General features: G+C 28.7%; 4 protein-coding genes across 5 annotated transcripts in view; 2 read left to right on the forward strand and 2 right to left on the reverse strand.

The window, feature by feature from the left end:
• Positions 1-6,875, reverse strand: part of LOC113383071 (tachykinins) — a 65,519-nt gene extending 58,644 nt beyond the window's left edge. Inside the window, exon 1 of the mRNA XM_026621322.1 lies at positions 6,813-6,875. The gene's annotated coding sequence lies outside the window, so the exon portion shown is untranslated. The remainder of the gene's footprint in view (positions 1-6,812) is intronic.
• Positions 3,125-7,174, forward strand: LOC113383072 (dynein regulatory complex subunit 4). Its single transcript, XM_026621323.1, has 8 exons — positions 3,125-3,152; positions 3,517-3,706; positions 3,794-4,055; positions 4,121-4,222; positions 4,288-4,446; positions 4,657-4,824; positions 4,887-5,174; positions 6,965-7,174. Exons 2-8 carry the CDS (start codon positions 3,549-3,551, stop codon positions 7,172-7,174), a joined length of 1,347 nt encoding a protein of 448 aa, XP_026477108.1. The 5' UTR covers positions 3,125-3,152; positions 3,517-3,548.
• A 1,584-nt stretch (positions 7,175-8,758) lies between these two features.
• On the reverse strand, positions 8,759-10,982 carry LOC113382892 (DNA mismatch repair protein Mlh1). 2 transcript variants are annotated; one of them, XM_026621141.1, is made up of 4 exons: positions 9,950-10,982; positions 9,757-9,886; positions 9,453-9,657; positions 8,759-9,381 (listed from the first exon to the last, which is right to left on the reverse strand). In XM_026621141.1, exons 1-4 carry the CDS (start codon positions 10,979-10,981, stop codon positions 8,829-8,831), a joined length of 1,920 nt encoding a protein of 639 aa, XP_026476926.1. In that variant the 5' UTR covers position 10,982; the 3' UTR covers positions 8,759-8,828. The 2 variants fall into 2 exon arrangements, with proteins under 2 accessions (XP_026476926.1, XP_026476925.1); XM_026621140.1 differs by having other exon boundaries at positions 9,453-9,886.
• Positions 10,983-11,124: 142 nt separating this feature from the next.
• Positions 11,125-12,945, forward strand: LOC113382807 (palmitoyltransferase ZDHHC6). The gene is made up of 7 exons (XM_026621043.1): positions 11,125-11,260; positions 11,324-11,505; positions 11,568-11,652; positions 11,739-12,037; positions 12,108-12,314; positions 12,396-12,586; positions 12,759-12,945. Exons 1-7 carry the CDS (start codon positions 11,206-11,208, stop codon positions 12,868-12,870), a joined length of 1,131 nt encoding a protein of 376 aa, XP_026476828.1. The 5' UTR covers positions 11,125-11,205; the 3' UTR covers positions 12,871-12,945.
• The last annotated feature ends 24 nt before the right edge of the window (positions 12,946-12,969 follow it).

Raw genomic sequence — 12,969 nt, forward strand, 5'->3', positions numbered from 1 at the left:
TATTGGGAAGACAAAGTAGACAGACAAGATAATAAATGAAGAAGTCCTGAGAAAAGTGGACAAAGGAAGGACTCTACTGAGCACAATCTTGAAGAGAAAAGAAAACTGGATTGGACTCATTCTACAGAATGAGAATAGAAGGACTGAAAGGAATAGGAAGAAAAATGCAGACGATTGACGATTTACGCGAGAAGAGAAAATTCAGGGAACTGAAAGCCAAAACGCAGGATCACAAAGCATGGAAGCAGAAATTCTAAAAAAAATACAAAAAAAAACAAAAGGTGAAAAAATGAGGGTGATAGTGGTAATGTAAATGATAGACGACGAAGAGTAAGGTAATCATTTATTTATGGTGGCTCTTGCACCATAGACCTGCCTTCGGGCAGACTACCATTTATTATTATTATTACTTTTTGTTAGATCACAAATTAAAATATAATATACAATTCTTGAAAATAATTCAGTTCAGTAGCATCACTAGTTTTACCAGTAGTGATACTACTAAACTAAATTGTTTCCGAATAATTAAGTAAATATTACAAAAAATTATTATACGTATAAAATCAGTAGCAAAACTATTTATCAGTTAACAATGGATATAAAATAAATAAAATTGATATAAAAATATTTTGTTCTAATATCATGGTTTATAAGAGCTATATAAATAACGTTACAATAATAAAGAAGTCCGTATTTCATTTTTACCAATGCTTCTATTATCATTATCATTTACGTTTACCTTTCATAAATAAATAATGCAAGTGAAATTACAAAAACACATTAGAATCATATTAAATTCAAAGAAAAAATAATCAAACAGTATCATAACAATGAGATGAAAAATCAAAGTGGAAACGGCGAAATGAAAAAAATAATACAAGGATATTTTCAGCTGAGCTTAATAACAATGATAATAAAAAATAATCGCAAAAATTTCGTGTTTATTTTTCATTAGGACGTATAAGAGAATTATCATTAACTTTTGCAGAAGACATAACGAGATATAAAGGATCATATTGTAAATGAAAATATGAATAATAAATTTGCAAAAAAATTATAAATTGTTTTATGTATCAATTTCTAATTTTATTTATTTGAGATATAAAATGCTTTATTAATTTTTACAATCACCCAAAAAGAACAACATATAAAAAATCAAAAGCACAAAATCAACCAAATATTGAAGTCCTTAGAGATTAAGGTCGATGCTGAAATTTTTTCTAAAATATATAAAAATAACAAAAAAATCTGGAGCAAATTTAGTATTTAAGAAAATTCCCTTATAGGAAATCATTTTTCTAAAGATTTTGAATTTCTGAGCATTACAAAGAAAAAGAAAAATAACATTCAAAGAAATTGATGGAGGTCGTATATAGTTGAAATCGAGTAGTAGTTACTTTAAGTAGAAATTTTTGTATTGGATGACTATGAAAAATCAAAACAGAAGTAATATTTAAGCAAATTCACTTCTAGAAAATCATTTACCAAAGATCTTGAACTTCTGAGCATAGCAGAGCAAAATAAAAAAAAATGTAAAGAAATTGACGTAGCTTTTAGTAGATTGGATGCATGCAATTTCGTTTTGCATAAACGTTTAGCGTTTGCACATTTAGCTAAATTGTAAAGGATTTACAATTTAATTAATTTAATAAGAATTTTAATTTTGCAGACCAATAAGTGTCGATTACAGTTCAATATTTGACGCCAGATGATGACATAAAATCGCCCACGATGACGCCTCATAGACGACAGTAAAAGCCCAATAAAATCGATTGGTGATATTTATTCAGGGAAATTCTTTTTGTTCTATGTAATAAATAATTTAAATAGATAATTTGCATTTGGTAGAAATATAAATAAAAATCTTTAGAAAATCGTTATTGATAAAGTATTCAACTCCCAAAATAATCGAGCCTTTCAATAAAAAAAAATGGGTAAAATATGAATAAATTTTTCAGAATAACCAAAAACAAAAGTCAGACAAAAGTACCCGAAAAAATCTAGAATAAATGAACCAGAAAGTTATACCAGGAAAAAAACTACGCCAGAACAGTACCAGGACAAGATTAAAAAATGTGTTCATTTTGTTTGAAACCCATTTTTTATTCTTAAAATTTTACTTGTAACCCTATTAGGATAGGTGTAAAAATGGAAAAACGCAGATGTAAATATTTCTTGTACAAATTTCTGTAATTGCGCAATTTTTATTGCAAATTCTTTGTTCATATAACAATAATCTAGTATTAATTATATGCAATAGATTTAAATATCATCAAATATAAAAATAAAAGAAATGTAGAAACTGAAATACGCCCTATTAGAAATTGTGAAAGTTAGCTTTAAAGATATCTCCATCTGTTCGCAGAATTTTCAGACAGCTGATTTCAGAACCTTTACTGCAATATTTTACAAAATACAGTAGAACCCCGTCAAGACGATTATGCTTAATACAATTTTTTGGATAATACACCCCTTTTTCCGTCTCTGTACTTTCAAACATAATGTTTATTTGCTGCATAATAAGGTTGATGAAGAATCGTCTTAAAGGGGTTTTGTATTATATAAATAACTAAATAAATAAATAAATAAATATCCCGTCTCTGTACTTTCAAACATAATGTTTATTTGCTGCATAATAAGGTTGATGAAGAATCGTCTTAAAGGGGTTTTGTATTATATAAATAACTAAATAAATAAATAAATAAATATCCAAAATATTAATAACAAGCATTATTGCTTTAGTATTATATGTAAAATGCTCTTCAACCAAATTTATTTCAATTATTATATTCAACAGAAAACATCTGACATAAAAATGACATTAAATTATTTAAATTTCTAATTTATAAAAAATATTTTTTATAAATTTTATTCATTTAAAATACTACTTAAAAGGGTTGTTAGAAGTCACGTTTGCGCCTCAATAAAAGCACTTTTATTTATTTGGTAACCAACGCAACATGAAGTTGTTAGATCGGTGATAAAATGGATTAAAACAAAATTTCATATTGAATTTTCTCTTTATATTTTTTTCTAAATATTTTTCAAAATGGTAAGACTAGGAATAAAAAATTTAGGAAATTAATTTATAAATATAACACGACGTTTTTGTTTTCAGCCGCCTAAGAAAAAAGGGAAAGGAAAAGGAGCAGGTATGTCAAAAATAAAAAATGTGAAAAGGGGAATTTTTATGAGTAAATTAGTTATAAAAATATTAGATTGAAAAATTGGCCAAAAATTTAAATATTGTAAGTGGCTAAATGCAATAGGAGAAGCCAATAAAAATAAAAAAAAATAGATCAGAGTATAGCAACATACTGGTCAACAAGTTGTTAACAATTTGGAACAGTGTTTAGCCTTCATGTATCCTGGTTGAAATAGTTTATTTTATCCTAAATTAAAGAAATTCGTTTATTTATATTCAGCTGCATGAATTTAGATAAATATGAATTCATCAGATAATTATGAATTATTTTGAGAAGTTTTTTTCTATAAATTACCATATTTCTTTTCCAGGAGGAGTAATAGATGGAGTCGACACATCAGAGATGTCCAGGGAGCAATTGGAGGCGTTTGCTCACCGCCTTCGGGATGAAATGGAACGCGAACGAGAAGAACGAAATTACTTCCAATTGGAAAGGGATAAAGTGAGAACCTATTGGGACATCACCAGGCAACAATTGGACGAAGCCAGGGCCCTACTCAGGTAATAAAAATAATATATCAGAATCAGATAATATTTGTTATTGGCGTTCTGGTCCAACATCAATAATTACCATTATCCTTTACCCAGGACCAAAGAGCGAGATATCGAAGAAACAGAGGAGAAAAACCAGTTTGAGATGAAATGTTTCAAACAAAAAGTGAAGCATCTTTTGTACGAACATCAAGCCCATCTCAGTGATGTCCGTGCTGAGGGCGTTATGGCCCTAAAAGCTGCCCAGGATGACCATGATGTCCAAGAAGGAGAACTGCTCAAGGATAAAACCGAGTTGAAGGCTAGCAAGAGAGCTTTGGAGCAGGAAATCTTGGAGCAAATCAGAGCTATTAAAATAGTAATAGAAATATATACTGTTGATGGTAAATGTAATTTGTATAAATACCTTGTACTATTTTTTAGGATCACAGCAAGGAATTAAGTCAGGTGCGTGCTGAATACGAGAAGGAAGCCAGAGAAATTGAAGATAAATATGACAAGGAAATGACCAGTGAACGAGAAGAAGTAAAGTTGTTTTTTATATAATTTTTTGGTCTTCTGTATATAAAATTTGTTATTGCGATTTTTAGTTGAACGTCAAACACCGTATGGAAATCGCAGAAGTCGAAGAACGAAAAAACCAACAAATTGTAGATTTAATCAAAAGCCACGAATTAGCTTTTAGAGACCTAAAAATATACTACAACGATATCACTATCAACAATTTGGCACTAATCACCAGCTTAAAGGTAAAATCTGATGTACAACTATTTTTATAAAGGGATCGTTCAAGTATTACGTAAGCACTATAGGGGGGCGGGGGTTGTTGATTTGCTTATTTTGGGTTAACATGGAGGGCAGGGGAGTCTGGATGATGATTTCGTCATAGGTAGTATTTTTATTTTTTTACTTGAACAATCCCAAATTTTTGATAAATTTTAATGTATTTTTTTGTGCAGGAACAAATGGAAGATTTAAAAAATTATTCAGAACGTATGGAGCGCCAAGTTAGCGATATTCAGGCTGAAAATAGGAAACTGGTGCAACCACTTAAGGAAGCCACTGAAAAAGTTAATGAGATGACCAAGAAAATACAGAGTTATGAAAAAGATAGAAATGAATTAGCGGTAAAGTATATTATTACCAAATGCATCAACAAATTTTATTATATTTCAATTATTTCTCCCAGTATCTTCGGAAAAAGTATGCAGGTTGCATGAAAGACCTGAACAACCTAAAATGGGCCCACGGTGCTCTAGAATTGCGATTCGAAAAAGTTAAAGCAGATCGGGATTATTTGAACCAGAGATTTATACAGGCAGTTATGGATGTTCAGCAGAAAACAGGATTGAAAACTTGTATTCTAAAACGACAAGTTGATGAGATGACTCTGAATGCAGAACACAGGGATGCTGTGCTGGATGAGATTTTGACTGCGACCAATTTGAATGCGAAAGGCGTTAGCAGAAAACTTGAGGTAAAAAACTTACATGCATTACATTACTTTAGAGTAATGTAATTTTATTACTTTACCTCTGAGAAAAGTTTAAGATAATAGAAGTCAAAAATAATAATCATAACCGTGGAAATCCAGTTTCATTTCTTGGACCCCAAAATTTTTGTTTCGCCCAAATTTTTTGTTTCGAAGCAATTTCATTTGATTTTTAACTTTTTTAAGAAATTTTTGTTTCACTGACGTGGACTCTCTGAAAGTTGTAATGGACCCCTGGAGGTCCATGTAAATGACTTTGGGAATCACTGATATATATAGGCAATTTCATTTGATTTTTAACTTTTGTAAGGAGTTAATGATTTCCTTAGAAAATACGATTGCTATAGTTTTATGTTTTCTCTGAATTTGAAGTCATTCTGAATCGTTTGAGACCAAAATTAAAAAATGTATGTGTGAACCAATAGTTCTGGGGATCCACGTCAACAAAAAAAAAATTGGGGTCTACGAAATAAAAATAGAGGGCCACAAAACAGAGGTCTATTTACTATATCTATAATAAAGTCATATACAACATTTATAAATCAAACTAAAAAAGTAAATAAAAACATTGGCCATTTTTTTACACAAATGTGTAAGTCTTAGCATGAGAAAGCATTCGATTTATGGCCAAAATACGAAATAAAAATATATTACAAATATTTGTAATAATTTGATAGTTTAATATAATAAATGTAAAGACCCTATTTGCTGATTATTAAGAAGCCTGACAAAATTCTTTACGCTTTTTGAGACTATTACACAAAAAAGTTTGAGAACCTTTGTGTAAACAAATGAAATGTAAATGTAAACGAGCATAATAAAATATTATAGGCCTTCGAAAAGTAGCTTAATTAAAAAAAACTCATCAGAGTTAATGAGCACTATGTCAAAATTCTAAAAATTTCATTATATCAAATCTGAATTTTTGACTGATGAAGGATTTGGCAATTTACAACTAGTTTCTAAAAAGTTGTTAATGTAAATTTTCTAAATTCACATTAATATTTAAAAAAAAAACTCATCGACAACAACCTAGCCTTAATTGACAATATCAGTACATGGAAACTTACAAGAATCTAATTAGACTCCACGAATTCCTTGAAAAATCATATTAGATTTTTTAGGATCTTAGAAAACTGACAATGGTATTCCCAATTATCTACACAAAATACATTTTTTACATTTTCATCAAAATAAAATTGATATTAATATAATACGAATTTTATATTAATATTTTATGAGTAATATGCTAATATATTTTACGCAACTTCTGATAAAGTCAAAAATATCTTTCAAAAGCATCTTGTTTCTTTAATGAGATTTAATAAGACTTTGTTGTAATTGTACCACGAAGAATTTTCAATAAACTGCTTCAATTTTGACGAAAAAAAAAGTGAAATAAATAATATTCACTTGAATATTGCAAATTTGACAGTCATGAAGGAAGTAAATAATAACACCAACTGACCGAAATTGTAGCTGATACAATTACAAATTCATCTTTATTTTTTATAAACATTTGAAAAACAAACAAGCTTGATATGAAAACATATTGTTAAACCATCAATCATTATAACTACGTAAATATATAATATTACAACATAAATCAAATAAAACACTTACCTCAACCGCCATTTGCATTTTTGCACAACTGACACCGGCAACCGCTTCGCCCACAATATCGTCTTTTAACGCCTTTACAGACAATGACAAGCACTCAAAAACAACACAAATCATAAATAATTCATTTATGAATATAACCACCATTTTTGTAGGTTTTATTGAATAAAAAGAACACAGAAATTCAAGATTTACAATACGAACTGGCACGTGTCTGCAAGGCGCACGACGACTTACTGAAGACATACGAGTGCAAACTGCAACAGTATGGCATTCCAGTGGTTGAACTAGGATTTTTACCCCTGAGGACCAATTATACTAATTTGGGGAAAGGCCCTGCAGGTCTGGTAACACTAAATCAGTAGTACATGGATGTTTAATGTTTTTTGTTTGAATTTAAATTTTAATTTTATTGTTATGTTTTAATGTATATGTGGATATTAAATTAAAAATTAATAATTATAAATTTAAAGGTCTTTCAGTTATTATTATAATTGCATGGATGTTAATTTTTCACATTTGAATGTATATGAGTATTGCTATTTATTTATTAGTTTAAGTTTATTATTTATTTATCTACTTAATCACATATTTATTCAATTAATTACTTATTTACTTGTTTATTATTGCATTTATTTATTTATTTACCAATTCATTTATTTAATAGTCATTTATTCTTGTATTCTTATTACAATTTATTGATTTTACTTGGTTATCGAATTAAACATTAACAAATTATAAAAAATATAAATGTAAATTTCAAGATCTTTCAATTATATTAATATAACTATTATATATTATTATTATTATAATTATCATTTATATATTGATGATTAGAATAAAACTTAAAATTATATTCATTTATGAATGCATTCATTAATTCATTCATTAATTCATTTAATGGTCATTTATTCTTGTATTCTTATTACAATTTATTGATTTTACTTGGTTATCGAATTAAACATTAACAAAATATAAAAAATAAAATTGTAAATTTCAAGATCTTACAATTATAATAATATAACTATTAATATATTATTATTATTATAATTATCATTTATATATTAATGATTAGAATAGAACTTAAAATTATATTCATTTATGAATTCATTCATATAAAATTTATATTAACGAATCCATGTTGCATTGTAAATCTTCAAATTTTTGGAGCTTAGAGGTAGTAAATCGCTCACAAACTATGGCCAAATCTTACTTACAAATTCCTGTCCCATTGTCTTGGATTTGTAAGTATTTTAAGCCTCCGGATTTAACTGAAATTTCAATACTACTGGATTTTACATCGAGGCTATTTTCAAGTAATTCTTTTAAGACTTTTGCAGGCCTTTGGATGATTTCTCCTGCAGCAATTCTGTTAATTACTGCTTCGACAAGCGTTCGAATTTCTAAAGGCAAACTCATAATTGATTTAAATATAGAATTATATATTAAAATACGTCCATTACTTAAACTTTTCAAGATCTTTCAATTAAATAATACAACTATTATATATTAATATCATATAATTATTATTTATATATAATAATAATAAAACTTAAAATTATATTCATTTATGAATTCATTCATGTAAAATTTATACTAACTATGTTGTATTAAATTAAATTTATAAATTAAAATTGAAAACTTAAAAGACCCTCAGTCTTATTATTAATATAATTACAAAGACGCTGAAGAAATTTATGTATAAAATTAAAATTTCAAGCTTGAACTAATATAAAGTTAAAACTAATATAATTAGCTAATCAATAATTTATATACAATTTAAATTTGTATTCATGTGAATGCATTCATGTGATATTCATAATAACGAATCTGGTAATTAATTTTGCAATTTTGTAATTTCAATTTGGACACATTTATTTTTAAACTTAAGATTTGCTTTCATGCATACAATCATTCCCATTCAATTAACAAATCAATCGTTTATCTATTGGTACATATCACAGGGTAAATCAATATCATTATTCTTAATCATAATGTTAAAATTAAAATATACTATCCTCAACACCTCTCAAAGACTTTATACAAGTCAGGTAAATTTGCAATTTGCAATATTGCCCCATTTTCTGCAAATTTCTTTGGAGGCAAATAAAATTTTCTTATTGCTGGAAATATAACATGCTCAATAACCCAGTTTCTTGTTTCTTCAGAAAAATACTGTAAAGATGAAGCATAATATCGTGCTGTCTCTTCACAAAATGTAACAAAACATTCTTTCTCAGTATCCCAGTCAACTTCAGTTGCTAAACGTAAAATGTACATAGGTAATTGTCCTATTTCTGGAATAAAATTTTCTAAAATCATAGGTAATGTTTTTATATGACCGTTTTCTATAGTTAAAGAAAAATATTCTGATAACATGGGGGATTTTTCTGTAAGTAAGTATTCTACTTTAGATGCTAAATCTTGTTTGTCACCATCTTCTTCAGTCCACCCACATTCTGGTGAATCCAAGGCAAGTAAAGCAAGTTCTTTAATTGATACAGAATTTGTTAACGAGAGCATTCCTAAGTTACCAAAATCATAAAGTATCATTTCATATATTAGAGATTCACTGAAATTTAAAAATACATAGTCAATATATTAAATATACTTTAAATAAATTTGTTATTATAGAATACTTACCATAACTTCTGTGTGTTACAAATATATAGCTTAGTTTGGTGTTGTATTAAAGACTGCTGCCAATTTACATTTGCTACAAATATCAAGGTACTCAATATCTCCCTTAAATTAGTATGACAATCATTTTCAATTCCTTTTCTCAAATTTAAAACGCTTGTTAGCTTTGTTTCAGTTCTTTCACCACCAGTTTGTTTATTCCTGAATGCTTTCAAAATTTCACTTATATTTACATTAGGACCATCATGTTGTGGATCTGTTTTCTCTGATTCATCATTAACAGAATCATTGTTAGTTATTATTGTACTGTTTCCAAAATATTTATGTATCGTCTGATCAGCAAAATCTTTTCGAACCATATCTTTGTCATATTCTTTAATGGGTTTTGATTTTGAGACATCTAATTTAGGTGGAGATATATTACCTGGTAGTCTAGCCTGAAATAGATGTGTAAGGAATTAAAACATTTTATTAATAAGGTTATTTATAAAAACACAGACCTGAGTGTAGAATATCCGTGAACTATTACAATCCAGCAGTTTTGTTTCTACAACAGTCTTAATTTTTTCTACTATTTCTTCTTCATTCATAAAATGTACTTCATGTTTCGTTGGATGCACATTTACATCCACAAATTCAGGATTTATCTCTAAGCTTAAGTATACAAAAGAATGCATATTTTTTGGCAGATACACACTGTAAATTTGTGTTAAGCATTTTCTAAGTAAAGATGAATCAACTAATCGATGATTAATAAACAAAATAAATATCCCTTTCTTTGCTGAATAATTAACATTTGTTACATAGCCTTGAGCTTTGAATCCTAAAGTTTTATCTTCTGTCTCCATAAATAATAAATGTGATGCAATTTGTTGACCGAACAAACAGCGTATATTATCGACACAATTTGAATTAACTGGAGTTTTAATGTCATTTGATTCACCTACTTTTTTTAAAGCAAAACCAATTTTAGAATTGTGTATTGCATATCGAGTTACAACATCACAGATTTTTTGGTATTCTTCAGCAGGACTTTTGAGAGTTTGCAGTCTGTTAGTAATATTATGGAATAAGTCTTCTACTGTAATTTGGGTACCTTGATTTCCAGCACATGGTTTGGGGGAAGATTTCAATTTGCCGTCTTCATAAGATGCTTTGAAAGCACATACGGAATCTGCTGTTTTTGTTTGTATAGAAAGTCTTGCTATGTGGCTTATACTAGCTAAGGCCTCACCTCTGAATCCATATGTGGCTATACTTTGTAAGTCTTCAAATTTTTGGAGCTTGGAGGTAGTAAATCGCTCACAAACGATGGCCAAATCTTCTTTGCGAATTCCGGTCCCATTGTCTTGGATTTGTAAGTATTTTAAGCCTCCGGATTTAACTGAAATTTGAATACTACTGGATTTTGCATCGAGGCTATTTTCAAGTAATTCTTTTAAGGCATTTGCAGGCCTTTGGATGATTTCTCCTGCAGCAATTCTGTTAATTACTGCTTCGTCAAGTCTTCGGATTTCTAAAGGCAAACTCATAATTGATTTAAATTTAGAATTATATATTAAAATACAATAATAAAACGTCCAATACTTAAAAATTAATTGTAACTGTTAGCTGTCAAAAGAAATGTCAAACTGTCAAAATGTCAAATGTCAGGTGTTAAGAAGTACCTGTCATGTGCAAAAGACGATGAAAACAAATAAAAATAAATATGATAAATAAATTATAACTATATTAATATAATTTTTAATTAATAAATATGTGTTTTTCATCTCGTTTTCGTTTATTCCATTGGGGACCACTCACAGCCTTGGGTATTTTTTTTTATTATTTTTTTAAGGTTATGCAAACTTAAATTAATCTTTTTCTTATTTAAGGTATTATAAAATGTGTTACGGGTATGACAATTCATTGTTCAAATATGTGGTGGCCACCAAGTTCATCCATAGGAGGTTTACTTAATTCTATTTGCTTTTTATCTTTATCCGGACTTACATTGTACAATTTTTTATCAGCCTCATTTAATGGTCCAGGCTTCTTGCCTTTACAATGGACTCCAGTAAGTTTCATGTAATACCACAAACCTGATTTAATTATATATCATTTCATTCTTGATCACAGAAAAATGAGCAAGACACTGAATTCTTACAATGGTGTTCAATATGTAATGGCCACAAAGCACCTAGATCACATCATTGTCGCAAATGTAAGAACTGTTATAAGCCTTCTTAAAACATACATCTTCAAATTAATTCCCTATTAAACTATTCTTTCCTACTATCTCGTTTACAGGTGGGCGCTGTGTAATGAAAATGGATCACCATTGTCCATGGATAAATAATTGTGTGGGCTGGAAAAATCAATGCCATTTCACATCATTTTTGTTTTATGCTGTTTGTGGTTGTGCCCATGCAAGTGTAGTTTTAGCGTGTTCTTTATATCATGGGATTCATAGAGTTTGGTATCAGTATTATGGTACGGGCTTAGAGCCTGTTGTTTACTTAAATGTGTACAGTCTAGTCTTTTGTGTGTTTTCACTTGGACTTGCTGTAGGAGTAGTAATAGCAGTCGGCATGTTACTTTTTTTCCAGGTAATTTCTAGTATTTTGATCTCCAGTGAGTTTGTCAGGAGTTTTTAATTGTTGTTTTGGTTTCCAACAGGTCCGAAGCATAGTTAGAAATATTACAGGTATTGAAGAATGGATTATAGAAAAAGCAGAACATAGGCAAAGAGATGATGCATTTATATTTCCCTACAATCTTGGGTTTTGGAAAAATGTTAAACAAGTAATAAATTTCTCAGGAGATCCTGTTGGTGATGGTATAACATGGGAAGTTCTTGATTCGTGTGATCAATACACTTTAACTGTAGGTATTGTAGCTTTGGACTTGCAGAAATTATGGTAACAAGATTTGAATGATATATGTATAATACTTGTACAATTGTAGAAGGAACAACTATGCCAGAAGCAAGAGAAACGTCAAAGAACACGAATTTATAAAATTGTAAAAGCCTCTACAGGTTACTGGTTTCCTTTATTTTCTCAAGGGTTGTGGGTTTGTTTGAGGCCCCCTTGCACTGATGAGCCACGAGTTGCATTGCAAGTTAATGATACAGTACAAGTTACAAGGTGGAAAAAGTAAGTCAATAGTCTGTTCTACTGAAATAATACTTTTTATAGTGTCATAAAATGTTTATTAATATATTAAAATATGAAAATTATTAAATATATATCTTATAAACATAAGGGACCATATAAAACTTAGTTGAGCTTAAAATGTTCATAGCGATAAATTAAATTTGCTTTCCAGATATTGGTTATTTGGTGAAAAAATAAATAATAATGAACCCAAAACACGAATACGTGGTTGGTTCCCAAGACAATGCGCTGTTGAAGTGATAGAAATAAAAAAGGATGAATAATATTATAAGATGGAGCAATATAAAGATATATAACTATATGAACTGATTTCCAAATGTGTATCAATTAGTTTTAAGTTATAAATCTATTTTATTTTATAA

Source organism: Ctenocephalides felis, unplaced genomic scaffold (genome assembly GCF_003426905.1).
Source record: "Ctenocephalides felis isolate EL2017-DRISC unplaced genomic scaffold, ASM342690v1 CF-g0.4_SCAFFOLD_03570, whole genome shotgun sequence".
Classification (NCBI taxonomy): Eukaryota; Metazoa; Arthropoda; class Insecta; order Siphonaptera; family Pulicidae; genus Ctenocephalides; species Ctenocephalides felis.

Coding starts and splice junctions, on each gene's coding strand:
- LOC113382807 (XM_026621043.1), top strand. CDS start 11,206: ATGTGTTTTTCATCTCGTTTTCGTTTATTCCATTGGGGACCACTCACA. Junction 11,261..11,323: donor GGGACCACTCACAGCCTTGG/GTATTTTTTTTT, acceptor TTCTTATTTAAG/GTATTATAAAATGTGTTACG. Junction 11,653..11,738: donor ATCACATCATTGTCGCAAAT/GTAAGAACTGTT, acceptor TCTCGTTTACAG/GTGGGCGCTGTGTAATGAAA.
- LOC113382892 (XM_026621140.1), bottom strand. CDS start 10,981: ATGAGTTTGCCTTTAGAAATCCGAAGACTTGACGAAGCAGTAATTAAC. Junction 9,887..9,949: donor CACGGATATTCTACACTCAG/GTCTGTGTTTTT, acceptor CATCTATTTCAG/GCTAGACTACCAGGTAATAT. Junction 9,382..9,452: donor TGTAACACACAGAAGTTATG/GTAAGTATTCTA, acceptor TTTAAATTTCAG/TGAATCTCTAATATATGAAA.
- LOC113383072 (XM_026621323.1), top strand. CDS start 3,549: ATGTCCAGGGAGCAATTGGAGGCGTTTGCTCACCGCCTTCGGGATGAA. Junction 3,707..3,793: donor GAAGCCAGGGCCCTACTCAG/GTAATAAAAATA, acceptor TCCTTTACCCAG/GACCAAAGAGCGAGATATCG. Junction 4,223..4,287: donor TGACCAGTGAACGAGAAGAA/GTAAAGTTGTTT, acceptor TGCGATTTTTAG/TTGAACGTCAAACACCGTAT.